The sequence below is a fragment of the Lissotriton helveticus genome, chromosome 3_1, assembly GCF_964261635.1.
Source record: "Lissotriton helveticus chromosome 3_1, aLisHel1.1, whole genome shotgun sequence".
NCBI lineage: Eukaryota > Metazoa > Chordata > Amphibia > Caudata > Salamandridae > Lissotriton > Lissotriton helveticus.
In genome coordinates, this window is record NC_136061.1 from 1,541,891,868 (window position 1) to 1,541,906,130 (window position 14,263).

The window sequence follows — 14,263 nt, forward strand, 5'->3', positions numbered from 1 at the left end:
TCGGTGGAGGGGTGCTAGGGGGGATCGTAATCATCTCAACCCGAGCAGAAGGTGCACTGATACAGGCTCTTTGTTCCTCAAGAGACCAAAGGTCAGTAGACCTTTGTCTCTCTACCATTCCTATGTGACTCTTAGAGTATATCCATTCGAATACCTTCCCTATGTATATAGAGATAACTCTAATCACTAGTATATGCAGTAGACCATTGTACTATCTACCATTCATATGTGACTCTTAGAGTATATACATTTGTATCCCTTCCTTGAGTGCTCCTCCTTGTGTGACTATAACTTGTACATTTGCAATTTTTTTCTGTTTGTATCTTTTATGCAACGCACGTAATCCTGAGTCCTTATGTATTGCAACTGGTTCTTATGTAAAGCGCTCTGACACCTTCGGGTAATGTTCGCACTATATAAAATCGCATTAAATAAAAATAAATAAAAATAGCTCCTCATAAGCTTTCCAGCATTGCCATGCAGGAACTTTTCACACCTCATCTCCCAGGGCTGGACTGGCAGTAGTGGGCGTTGGGTATTTCCCCGGGAGGCTGGAAGTGTGGGGGCCAGTTTTGTGGCGGACCTGCGAAATTGGCCCCAAGTCACAAAAGCAGCAGTGCTTCACGCTTTCTGCCCCCCACCTCCCTCCGCTGGGGGGGTTAGAGGGGCTGGTAAAATTGCCAGGGCTGCTTTGGGTTCCAAGTCCGGCCCTGTCATCACTTCAGACAAGAGCTAGTCAGATGGAGGAGGATATCTTCTTAGATACAATGTCAGGTACATAGCTCTATTAGGGGCTTTATCCTTTCACCCACTGGAACTGTCTACAGGCTTCAACTCCACAAGCACATATCACATTCTTTTACATCATCATTCACTCTTAGTATTCCAGACACCAGCACAGACGTACAGTGAAAAGGGACACACTGGATATTAGAGTGCGCAACATAATTCATTTTCCATATCTCCTCTGAATACCTGTGCATATTATGTACTTAGGTCTCGAGGCTGGTAGTAAAAGCCACAAAACACACATTTGGTGAATACTGGTTCCAGGAGGTATGCTAGATTACAGGGATTAGGCTTGTTTTCCGTAGCCTGCAAAATCAATTTTTTCTGCATGCAATGAAACAACAACCATCCAACATTGCATGTGTTGAGGGCAGAACGTGTGCGATTTACTTCTTGCAGGCAATATCACACTCAATAAATAGTGCATGCGCAAAGCACAGTGAAAAGCCAATTTTCAGGCATTAACACAGTGGCGTAGCTAGACCTACTGCAACCCGGGGCGGACTCTAAGGGGGGGGGGTGGACAACCTGTTACGGGGAGGGGGTAGTCTGGCGGCCGAACTACAACTTGTACTCGGGCGGGGGTATGGTGTTAGTTGACTGATACAACTTGCTCACCTCCCCCGCCCCAAAAACAGTACTGTGCAGGGCGGACCGCTTCCCCCCCCACCCACTTCTAGCTACGCCACTGCAATGACAGCCATTGAATGAGAAAAATAATTTGTAGAGAGCAGAAACAGCCAGAGCAGCACACAAAAAAACTCGAGACACGCTCTAAGCTCACCAACACTTCCTTCCTGTGTGGCAGCGCACAATCAAATATTTTTTGTGGCCATAATATCTTAAAAATTGAAAAACAGAGTTCATTGCCATCCTCTGGCATCACTCGGCTAACACCTACAAAAACCTGTCAAATTCTTCCATCAGGGATTCCATCAGGGTTAGCCAGTACAAGCTTATGGGTCTTTGACCGGAGTTCCTTGTAAAGGAGGTAAGAAGACTCCTTAACCGTCTGATCAGCTAAAGATCCCATTGAAAACAGTAGCACAGTCGTGGAAGGAAATTAGGGCCGCAATGCTGTATCATCATATCCATGTGACACTTAAGATGTCAAAAAGAGGCTCCACTTGTTGAAACTTTGGACACGTAAGGTCTTAGCTAAGCACAAGCATGAGACGCTAGCATTTGGGGTGCTTCTTCACTCCAGCTCTACCCCAAGACGCGGGAAGAACAAATGATGAATATCCTTATCATGTCCTTAGTGAAAGGTATCAGTTGCGGTCAAGAGGTCAGAGGAATCCAACATATGGACATGAGAGGAGAGATGGTGCTGTGGCTATGGATATACATCTGTGTTGTGAAAGTGTGTGTCAGAGAATTGTCATGTTGAACCTAGTGAATGTGTGAATAATGAGTGATGTCCAACAAACATGTTCACCAAAATGTAAAAAACATTGAGTGAAATTCCAATACTCACAACACCTTCCCAATTGGAGAGATTACATCACGCTTTAGAACAATGATGGAGAGCCTAATGGCACACAGAAACAATGGCATCTAGTTACAAAGAATGAGTGGACATAGATGACCTATAGGTTGTGGTGAGTACAGTTCTGCCCAGAAGGCCTACCTAGCACTACTGTACCCATAGTGATGTACTGCAGAGTGAAAGTGTGAGCTGCTGCAATCCCCATAAGAATGGTTCACCTCTGCATTGTGGTTTAGCTAGTTCTGGCTCTGTGTACAGGTATGTGTTTTTTTTTCAGCTAAAACTGTGCAGGCACTCTTTTTTTGTGGATTGTTGTGTTGTTAGATTTTTGGTGGTGTTTCCAACTTTTGCTTCATTCGCTACTCTTTCCGGAACTTCAACCAGATGCTTCTGAGTGCAGATACTATTAGGTGATATTTTATACTGGTTTCCATACACTCTCATGCTTGTAATTGGGTTTATTTACCACGTGTTATTTTTTGCATGTGGTAAATATCATATGTGATATATAGTGCAAGCAATATCTAATGCACGTGGATCACTGTCTTCTGGTATTTAGCGTATGGGAAAACTATTGCATGTGACTTTAACTTGGGTTAAGAAGTGTTGTAATTTTATATGCTATTTATCCTGGAATGTGGTAATTACTATGACGCCTAGCTTATAATTGAGGTCTTAAAGTCTTTTTAATTCGTGTGTGTGTTTTGTGATGGTTTTAGTATTATTAAATTGTTGAAAAACATTTTGAGCATTTGTAGCATTTTACTTCCTGTAGTGTCATCATTGTCAAATGTCATGTGACATCACTTCCTTTTATGTCATCATTGTGCTACTTCGTTTTACTCCTCAACATTGGTAACACTTGAGAGCTCTGAGATCATAAGGAGGAAATTTAAGTGACTCAGGTGATAGTGTTTGTGTCGAGTTTTATTTTATTTTCCGAGCGTAATTACGGCAAACTGCACTTTTGAGATGTCATTGCTGTCAGTTTACAATTTTCTGCCCTCAGATACTGCCAAAGTGCAGTCCTAATTGCATACATGACAGCATTTTAGGACAGGGACGTGGGAGATTTAAAATAAAAAATCGGGAGAGTAAAAATTCCCCATTGACTTCTATTGTGGAAAATGCAATTTCAGGCGGGAGACAGCTACCATAAAGACATTTTTGGCTTGAAAAATCGGTAATATCCCGCCTGATTCGGGTCTATTGGCATGTATGTAATTGAATTTCCATCTCCCGTTTTATGGATTTCAAAATCTGGCCATCATAACATGAACACAGCCATTGGACCTCTGCATTCTAGCAACCCTTGTGCTGCACCCCATTTCTCTTCCATCCTTGCACATCTATTAACACCTAATCCTTGCACCCCCATCTTTAAACTTGCATATCTTCCATTGTGTTTTTATTTCAACTTGGCGTCCAATATGTGCTAATGGAGAGGCAAACAGACGGAAAGTAGTTTGATTTTCTCAGGTTGACACACTAGAATCAGTCATTCACACATTATCTTGGTGTTTTTCTCTGGCAGCCTCTGAGAGACCGCGAAGAGAGCGCATACAGCCACATCTCTGCAAGCAGGCCTCGCCGGAAGTAAAGTCACGGTGCAGGTTGACGTCATCCCACGCATACGCGAAAGAAGCTTGTTTCAAGATGGCCGCATTCAATCAGCCCGTCCACCATTCGGTCTCCAGAAACTTGCTCTGCAGCTGTTGGCGACTTCACATGACATCAGCAGAGTACCATGTAAAAGTGCATTAGAAATATCTGAGGTCCTCAAACTGGGGGTCATTGTTTGTCACAGGCATTCAAAGTGAGCGTCAGGGAATGTCCCCTCCCCTATTATTGAGCAACCTTGAATTTCAAAGATCTTGGCACAGGCCTAAGTTATGCAAGTAATCCTTTTCTATTAAATTTCTTCTGTACTTTTTAGAAATATGTTTTGAGCTTGCTTTGATAGTAATAAATACGAAAGTTAAATATTGTATTGTTAATGTTTATTCACAGAGTCTTCAGCTCACTAATTTTATGAACCAAAGACGGATGTAAATATGACTAGGAAGCAGCATGCAGGTCTATTAGTCACCTTCGTAGTACTTATATATCTACAGTGGGGGGAAATTAGCTTTCTGAGAATTTCTCACTAGGATTGTAACCAGATCTGCTGCCGGGCAGGGTTGGATTGGGATTTAAAATCGGCCTAGGCACGCACATAAAAAGTAGCCCACATTTGCATATTGCCTTGCAAAACACTGCTTCAGCGAAATTTTATTTTAAAAAAAGGGTTTAAAAAAAAAATGCACGGATTAGTTTACACTGGTGAAGCACCTGAATACAAGTGAGGCCACTTTGGCTCAGGCCCCCTGCCCCGCTCAATATGCACACATTATTTGGCCGGCCCAGCGAGAGAATTGGAGTGACACATCTGCCGTTGATATGAGGATGGTAATGGACGCCCATTTACCTCCAGAAAGGCCACTCAGGCACCCACTGGGCCACTGGCAGCATTGAACAATACAGAAACAGCACAAATCGGCCCGCCAGACTGCTAAAAAAAAGCAGCACACAGCTGGAACTGGACACCGGCCCTTTGGGCATTGCCCGAGTGCCCTCATTACCGATCCAACGCTGCTGCCGCGGTACTTACTCTTCGAGCTATCTTACTAGGATTCCAACTGGTGGTGGCCCTCAACATTTCAAACACCTGCAGCACTGAGGCTCGCATAGCACAGCGCCTTCGTGTGCAGGTTGGGTGTAAACCACTGATCACTGGGTACCAATTCTGCAGAGACAATGAGCATGTTCCCCTTTTGGGGTCTGTATCACCCCAACAGCACGCACTACTTCTGATGTCACAATAGTTAGGCAACCAGAAGTAATGTATGCTATTGGGGTGACAGAACTGAAAGTGGAACGTACTCATTGTCTGTTCAACTGCTGTTGCCTCATATTATAAAAAAATAAAGGATAGATTGAATGCACTTCAACAACAACATGCGCTTTTAACTAGGGACTGTTTCACAATATCTGATGTTTGATACCTTTAGTCCTGAGGAAGGTGCCTGAACCCGCAAGGGCAATCAAGCTTCAAAACATGTTGACAAAAAACATGGTCTGTTGTTCGACCCGCCTGTTTTTAAACTTTTGGTAGAGAGGCAACAGTAAAACATTTTGACTCACCCACACACAATCTTAATGTAGGTCTGACAGTTTAACAAAAGGAGAACATAAATGTCAATATAAATGTAAACATAAGGGGCCTAACCTCAACCTAACCAGAGAACCCAAATTTAGGGGACTGAATAGTCACTGATTTGTTGTAGTCTTGGATGCTTCCCAGTGCTAAATATGGAACCCAATAATGAAACATACCACAATAGGTTGAAGAACCGGGTCAGAACCCAGCGGTGCCAGGGACACACCTGAAATCTTCGAGTTCCACCTGTCTTGGTTTACAGAGACAAGGGATACTTCTGGGTGGTGTCAGAGACCAAGTTTATTAGCTGCAGCTAGTAACAGAAATCCCAACAATACATCACAATGTATATTCCTAGGAGACTGTTCAAATTACTAAGGCAAGACATCTCCTTTTATACACCATATTCTCATTATAAATGTACACCCACTGCGCAAAATTCTAACCAATAGGGCACATTTTCTAACTGAGTATCACATTAACAAAAAACAATTTACAGTAACACAACCCAAAAGTTAATTATTAGGAATGTCCCAAATTCAATCTTTGCAAGCCGGACAAATTTATAATTGAAAAGCACAACCCATGTAATGTCAGAACATAAAGGAAACAGTAATAGATGCTGAACAAGATAAAACATGTGCAAGGAAACTAAAGGTTAACGAGGTCCTGAACATTAAGTGGCAATCTTAGACAAGGATCAAACCAAGGGAAATTGGCATTGCGAGGTCAGTTTCAGGTGAAGAGGTCAGTTTCTCTGCAGTTCTTTCAGAGTCGAAAGAAACCCAGTTAATGTATACATGAACTCAAAAGGCCAGGCCACTTGTTCGCCGGGCCTCTTTCACAGGCCTACGTGAGGGCAACACAAAATGGAGTCAGGCTCGAGAATTACAGAACCTCAGACCCTCCTTTTGCCATTACGTAGGCAATAACCTAAACTCATGTTAATCTGAATCTAGGTCTATATCAATCTTCATTAGGTCATCTAAGTGTTGCTGTAGCATCATCCTATTATTCTCTACTTCTCTCAGGACAGGTCTCCTAATGCACATAGTAGCACAAAGACTACAAATGGCGGGACCACACTGGATGCAAAGACAACAAGAGAAAAGGATGGCCAAAACCATACCAAGGAATGTCAAAATCTTCCATCCCCATTTAGACAGCAATTCCCAAAACCATCCCGTCAATGACCAGTCTCCTTTGTCTACATGGATAGACTCAGAGATCTTATGTAACCTAGAGATGGCTTGGTACACTGTAGAAGCATTATCTGGTACGTAAATGCAACAACTAGATCCGATCAATTTGCATACTCCACCTCGATCTGCAAGTATGATGTCTAAAACCATACGATTCTGCAACGTCATAAGGCGGTCTGCTTGAAGCTCAGCTGTAACATTACTAAGAGCACCTGCTGTCTCGTTAATAGTAGCTTCAACAACGCGGACAAGCTGTCGAATATGCCCACTATTGATCATAGGACCCCAAAAGGGCAGGAAACCCTTGAAGAAATCTCCTGCTTCTTGTCCTGCAGTATCTTCCTTATCGAAGACCCCTCTACCATATCTCGTTTCATGATAGTCCGGAGCCGTAGTATATGTAGGGGGAAGCAAAAACGCCACATAACATGTACCTGAAAAATCAGGTGCCAACCTTTTATAGTCGTTACAATCAAAATATGTGCCTTTAGCTGGTACGAACGGTGGAGAAGTCTGGGACGAATAGACATAGGTGTGAACACACACACTCTTACCTAGCTGAGCTTTCGGATTTTGACCAGTGCCTTGCAAACAAAAATAACATTGATGGGGCACAATCCAAATCGGGGGAGACCTTTTTAGTCTCTCCTTCTCAGTCAAGCTGGTACTATATCCGGTCAAATTCCAACCAACATAAGCCTGCATCTCATCCTTGGGGATAGCATTATATGCATCGATATCTCGGATCATATCTATTCCCTTTATCAAGGCATTATTGCTGGAGTTATCCTTAAGGGAACGTGAAGGGCGTATCTCATTTGCATAGATAAACATAGTCTGTAAAGCCCACACAGACCCATTAAACGAAAAAGGCAAAAGCAAATATGGCATACCCTTATCAGTCGTATGCGGCATAAGACCACAAACCCAACAGTTAGTGGTATTCACTACTAACTGATGCTGATGCAACAACTGTATGAACAAGTTGTTGACAAATTCTGACCTCCTTGTCTGTTCATGTTCAGGCAACGTATAGAACTGATGCAAAGAAACAGTAGTGTAAGAAAGCATAGGTTGGGAAGTGGGTGCAAAAGACCACCTCGTTAGGGCAGCTCTACCTAGCGCACCACCTGCTTCCACCCTCGACACTGTATGGGGTCTGTCCCCCATTGTTGGACATTCAAAATGCGGCGGATGCACTAACTGTAACTTTACAATGGAAGGAAAAAGTTTTACTTTCAACAATGTCACTGTACAGAGCTTCTCCTTCTAAAATTGTAACACATCAAATGTTATATATTTGATCCAATGCCCTTGCTTAAAGGTTTACATAGGGCAAACCACCCAGAAAGTCAAGATCCGAATTGGACAGCACCGAAGCCGCATACGCTGCGGGACCCCCAATGCCCTACTGGTCGAACATTTCACAGCACTCAAACACTCTGAAAATGACTTCAGGTGGACTGTACTAAAAGTCTTGAAACTTCCACCCAGAGGAGGCAATATTGGACAGTTGTTGAATAAAGAAGAACTGAAGTCCATCATCCAATTCAACTCCATACAGGATGGCCTAAACAGAGCAGAGGACTGGACCAGTCTAGTGTAATTTCCTCAGAATCTCGGAACCTTTTTGCAAATTTCCACCCTCTTGTGCGAGATCTACCTGCGAACACTATCGAACTGTATGCATTATCATTGTTATGAAGAAAATGTAATTCGCATTCGAGTAGCCGAAATTGTTATCATTTTTAATAATTTTATTATTGTCTTGTTCGCCAATGATTGTTTGTTAGAGTTGCGCATATGTCAGTGTGCACTTAACCCTTCATGTTACCCCCTCACTCTCGATTCACTACTCCGAAATGGCGGCCGATTTCCGCTCGCGCCAAGGACCTCCACTAGTCCTTCCTTCATTTCAATGACCCAGGAGATGTTGATTAACGCACTGATCTCCCGTAGCTTGACACATTACCTACCACGCTCTCCAGACGAGATTCACTCGCCGTCCGACAGCGTTCACATTGCGGTAAGCCCTATTCCTTTCCCGCGATCCCGATGCACTTCCAAATATTTGCTTTACTTATCCCCCCTCCCTTCTTGTAGGAACGCACGGAACAGGCTCGCCCCATTGTGCGCGGCCACCTACCACGCCGACGAAGCAGTAATTGCATCACTGCTCAGGTAACTCCTTGATTTAAGCACAACCGCTACGCGCCGCTCACTGTTTACCAGCTACCCTAACAAATCCTTCTCTTACATAGAAGTCACACCACGGTCTCCGGACAGGACTAACCCGATAATTTCCGGGTAAACTGGGAGGCTGCCCCACGCAACCTGCTTGGCGCCTCAGGTAATTCATCCCAATTGACCTAGCTTGTCCACTCACTACGGCCAATGCCCACATCACAACCCCCCTTTTTAACCAATTTTCTCCATCCCAGATGTCCTGAAGCCTCCCCCTGCTTGAATCCTTCACGTCGTGACCGCACTTCTACCGAGTGTCTCGGTCAGTATACTATTCGCTTTCATGCTCGGCCGCAACTTTCCACGCACTGTAGTCCGGCCACAATCACCGCCCACGCGCCACTCGGTAATGCTTGCTTTTCCGGCTCACTACGCTGCCGCTTATCAGAATGAGCACGTCTTTTATTAGAACGAGCACAACCTCAGTTGGAGGCTTTAAGAGGTAACACACTCCTCGTTCACTAACCCTTTCACGTGCACGTCCTTCTGCACTATCCAACGATCCCCCCCAAAAAATGAGCACATTTCAATCTGTGCCCTTTTGTAATATGTAGGATCACACTGTACATAGCCTTCGCACTCTCTGAGTTTGATTGAATCTGCACTAGAGAGAACTGTAATTGACATGTTCTAAATACGTATATTTTTCTTGAGTTAAATTGTCTCCTCCCCTTTTTCTCCCCCCCTGTTTAATTTCTACAGGCTTGTATAACCACACACAGGCAAAATTACATATTGTAGTCCTGAAGATGATCCCAATTTAATTTTGGAGATCGGGATCGAAACGTTACGTCGACTGTTTGTACAGAACTGCTTCCTCTTATTTTTGTAATATGTGTGGCAGCTACTGTTGGTTAGAGCTTACGTAAGATTTGAATGTACTGTAAGCCTCCTTTTCTCTCCAATCTGTTTGCCTGTTATTCTTTCTCCCTTTGCACCTTTTTTCCCCTTGACTCGGTACAGGCTTGTGCCCGGTCATCTGTGGCTTGCTCCACTTCTTAATTCTGTATATATTCATCAATCTCTTGAAATAAACATATCCTTGTCCGGCTGGACACTGGAGAAAAAGACACAGTTCTTATTCGAAGCCTGTGCTTATTATTTAGCTTGATATTCACAATAAGCCTTGGACCTTTGTTAGCTTTATAATTCCAATTACCCGAGGTCCTTCGCTACCTATACGGGTTCCCTTGTTTTATATACCAGTGTAGCATAGGCAATCCATCCCACATAAGCTATCGTAATACTTAAAAACATTAAAAAACATGATATTATAAAACATTTGCTACGTATCAATGTACAGAATTTCATTTTAAGGTCTATTTTCTCAACATCTCTCTCAGGTACAAAAGACTCCATCCTCTAACGTGCTGCTCGCGGCAATTTTCCTTCCTCACTCAAGTGTGCGTCCAGGTGTCCTAGACAACCTAGAACTACAGACCTTTTGTCAATTCGCGGTTCACCCCTTAAGTCTTATACCACGACCCTGCAGCTGAACCCGGATGGTGGTTCGAAAAAGCTAAAAGAAAAATTGTCTCTTGTCTGAGAGAGCACAATACACAAAAAAATATTACTTTATTTGTCCTTTTTTAGACCTCGGCCTTAAACTATAATGTTCTTTATTCGGCACAGTTTGATCCTGAAAAAGAATCTCCGGATGCGTAGTGTCCAGTCTCAAATGCGGCGGCACAGCTTCTTGCAAAATATCATCATCCGCACGTTCCGACTGAGTCCATTTCAAACGTGCATCACTAAAAGGCACAAATCTCGGGACATTTTCAGTCTCAGAATCGGCAACACCTTCCCGGACCCACTGATCATACGGTAAGGGCAGAGGTATCCTTTTCGTGTGGGTGGCATGCACCCAACTCTTTTTCCCGAAGACTTTCACAGCGGTCCTCATTGCTAGCAGCACTTAATAAGGACCAGTCCACCTCGGCTGTAGGTTCTTGGACCTCTGGAAGTTCCTGATCAGAATCCAGTCGCCGGGTTGGATCGCATGTCCCGCGTCAACAGAAGCTGAGGGTAAGGTATCATGAACCTGTTGGTGAAGAACAAGCAATTTAGCAGTCAAATCATGTAAATAGTCAACCAACATAGGGTACTCAATATTGCTGTATTCTCTTAGCCTCGGCACACCCCAAACATTCGCCGGGCGTCCAAAAACAATCTCGTATGGGCTAAGTCCCACGCGAGAATGTATTGTGGTTCTTGTGGACAAAAGTGCCAATGGTAGAGCATCGGGCCATGTGAGACCAGAGCTCGCTTGCACCTTGGCCAACTTCAGCTTTAACGTGCCGTTATAGCACTCGACCAGGCCTGCTGACTGGGGGTGATTCGCTGCGTGGAACTTTGGTCTAATTCCCAAACCCGCACACACTTTCTGCATAATCTGACCCACGAATTCACTTCCGTTATCACCCCAGACCATCCTCGGCAATCCATACCTCGGGAAAAACTCTTTGAGCAAAACCTTGGCTGTAGACAAGGCAGTATTATCCTTCAGGGGGTAGGCCTCTATGCATCTGGAAAGGGCACAAACAACCACAAGGACATACTTCAAATTACTGCATCTTTCCATATGAATGTAGTCTATCTGCAACACCTCGAACGGATACTTTGGAGGAGCAAAATGACCAGCTGGAATTGGGGTTCCCTTGCCAGGATTATGCATCAAGCAAATCATGCAGTGTTTAACCAAATTCTCAGCACATTTGGGAATTCCACTATTCTGCCATACCGGAGCCAACAACTTGCATTTCCCTTTTGAGCTGATGTGAGCCATCCCATGAGCCATAGTAACCACTGGAAGCACATACGCATCTGGCAACAACCATCGCCGATGCTCCGACAACTCAACCTAACAGCCTGTCGAATCCAACATTCCCGTACTCTCTCTCCACGTACTCAATTCTTTCTCAGTAGCTTCTGCCTGAATCATCTTCACACTTTCTATTGTATCTTCACACATTCCTCTTTCCACAACCCATCTTGCAGGACCTGCAACATACATTCGACTCGTCAAATCTCTCGCTGTTTCTCTCGCTACTTCATCCGCAAACGCATTCCCTCGACCCGCATCATCTGTAACCTTTTTATGCGCACTACACTTTACCATGGCGATTTGTGTTGGCAAAGTAAGCGATTCAAGAAGCTCACTCACTAATTGGCCATGCTGGATTTTTGTACCATGAGAAGTAAGAAATCCTCTTTCTTTCCACAATCGTCCAAAGCTATGAGCAACGCCAAACGCATACTGGCTATCAGTAAAAACATTCACTCTCTTTCCTTTTGACAACACACACGCTCTAGTCAAGGCTATCAATTCAGCTGCCTGAGCTGAATTCTGTGCAATACGCGCTGTTTCAACAATCGTGTGCAAAGTTGTGACAGCATATGCTACAGTCGTCTCTCCATTCGGAAGCTTAAAGCATGAACCATCTACCCATAAGGTACCATCAGGGTTTGAAAGAGGAGTCTCTTTCAAATCAATTCTACCCTTTGTTTCCTCCTCTGTCCTAAGAACACAATCATGCTGTTCTTGATCATCTGTCTCTACACAAATCGGCAACAATGTAGCTGGATTCAATGTGTTGCACCTCTTAATGTGCACATGACTAGCCAAAAGCGTCAACTCGTAACCTGACAGACGTGCACTAGTAAGGTGCTGAGTCTTTTTCCTGTTTAATAAGGTATCCACTGCATGTGGGACCATCACAATCAATGTATTATCCAATACCAAACCAGCAGACTGTCGGATAGAAACAGCTGCTGCTGCCGTAGCTCTTAGGCAACCAGGCAACGCCCTAGCTACCGGATCTAAAGTAGCTGAAAAATACGCAGATGGGCGCTGCTTGTCTCCAAACTGTTGTGTCAACACTGACAACGCACAACCTTCTCTCTCGTGCACATATAGTGTAAAAGGTTTACTATAGTCAGGGGTACCCAACACCGGAGCAGAACACAATGCATCACGCAATTCAGAAAAACTCTTCTGACATTCATCAGACCAAGGAAGAGGGTGTGGTGTATCTTTGAGAGTAAGTGCCAACAAAGGTTTCGCTAGCAAAGAAAAGTTCGGGATCCACTGCCGACAATATGAGGTGATACCCAAGAAAGCACGCACTTCTCTCTGTGTGGATGGTACAGTCATTTGGTCAATCGCTTGAATACGCTCTGGGGTCAATCGTCTTCCCTCCTTCGATAAGAGATGACCTAAGTAGGTCACTTCTTGTCGACAATACTGCAACTTGGAAGGGGAAACTTTATGATAAAGGTCAGACAAATGTCGTAGCAAAGAAAGAGTAATCTCTTTACAAATCTCCTCATTATCAGCAGCCACTAGCAGATCATCAACGTACTGGATAAGAGTAGCACCAGAAGGCAACACAAGAGTAACTAGTTGAGTTTTCAAAGCCTGACTATAAATGGAGGGACTCTCACAATAACCTCTCTTAAACAGGAAGCTGCGGCCTCCTAAAGAGAAGCCGAAAATATCCCTACTTTCCTCAGCGATCGGAATACTGAAGAAAGCATTCTTCAGATCAATCACAGAAAACCAAGCAGCTGAGGCAGGGACCATAGTCAATAAAGCAGTAATGTCCGGAACAACAGGAAACTGTGGCACAACAATCTTATTGACCTCTCGAAGGTCGATCACAAATCGATACACATCGATACACAGGTGGCTGAGAAGAGTCAGTACGCTTAAGAATAGGCAGAACAGGACTGTTACACACATTACCTCTCGTTTCTTCAAACACACCTTTCTCAACCAAATCATAAATAATCGCTAAAAGAGCTCTTTCCCCATCACTGGAAATTTTGTACTAAGGAATGCGTGGCAATTTAGCATTTGATTTAAGCGTAACAACGTAGGGTGGAATCTGCAAAAGACCAACATCATTAGGACCCGTAGCCCAAAGTGTATCAGGGAGAGAACGCAATTCCAGCGGCAGGCAATCCTTAGACAAATACATCGGGGAGATCACTTTCTTACCCAAGGTAAGATGTACTCCCAACGGAGAACAATTTAATGTCGCATGCAATCTTTTCAACAAGTCCAAACCCAACAAATTCTCACCACAACCAGTCATTAGAATAAGGGGAGCCTCCAATTCACAAGGACCAATAGAAAGGGGCAAAGGACTAAAAACCGGGTTGCTAAATGGGGCGCCAGAAAACCCTACCGAAACATTCGTCAAGCCAGACAAAGGTGCGCCAGGGAGTTTAGAGTGCATGATAGAACTCTTTGTTGCACCAGTATCCAAAAGAAAAGGTTCTGCCACACCTGATGTAATCACTTCAACATAAGGCCCACTCTGGTCTACTGGAACGGAC

General features: G+C 44.0%; 1 protein-coding gene across 3 annotated transcripts in view; it reads left to right on the forward strand.

The window, feature by feature from the left end:
* The window catches only part of CD3D (CD3 delta subunit of T-cell receptor complex), a 58,514-nt gene extending 54,248 nt beyond the window's left edge, over window positions 1-4,266 (forward strand). For all 3 annotated transcript variants that reach the window (XM_078682252.1, XM_078682253.1, XM_078682251.1), the window contains one exon: window positions 3,813-4,266. In XM_078682252.1, coding sequence (XP_078538378.1) covers window positions 3,813-3,878 — 66 coding nt within the window. In that variant the 3' untranslated portion in view covers window positions 3,879-4,266. The remainder of the gene's footprint in view (window positions 1-3,812) is intronic.
* Window positions 4,267-14,263: the final 9,997 nt, after the last annotated feature.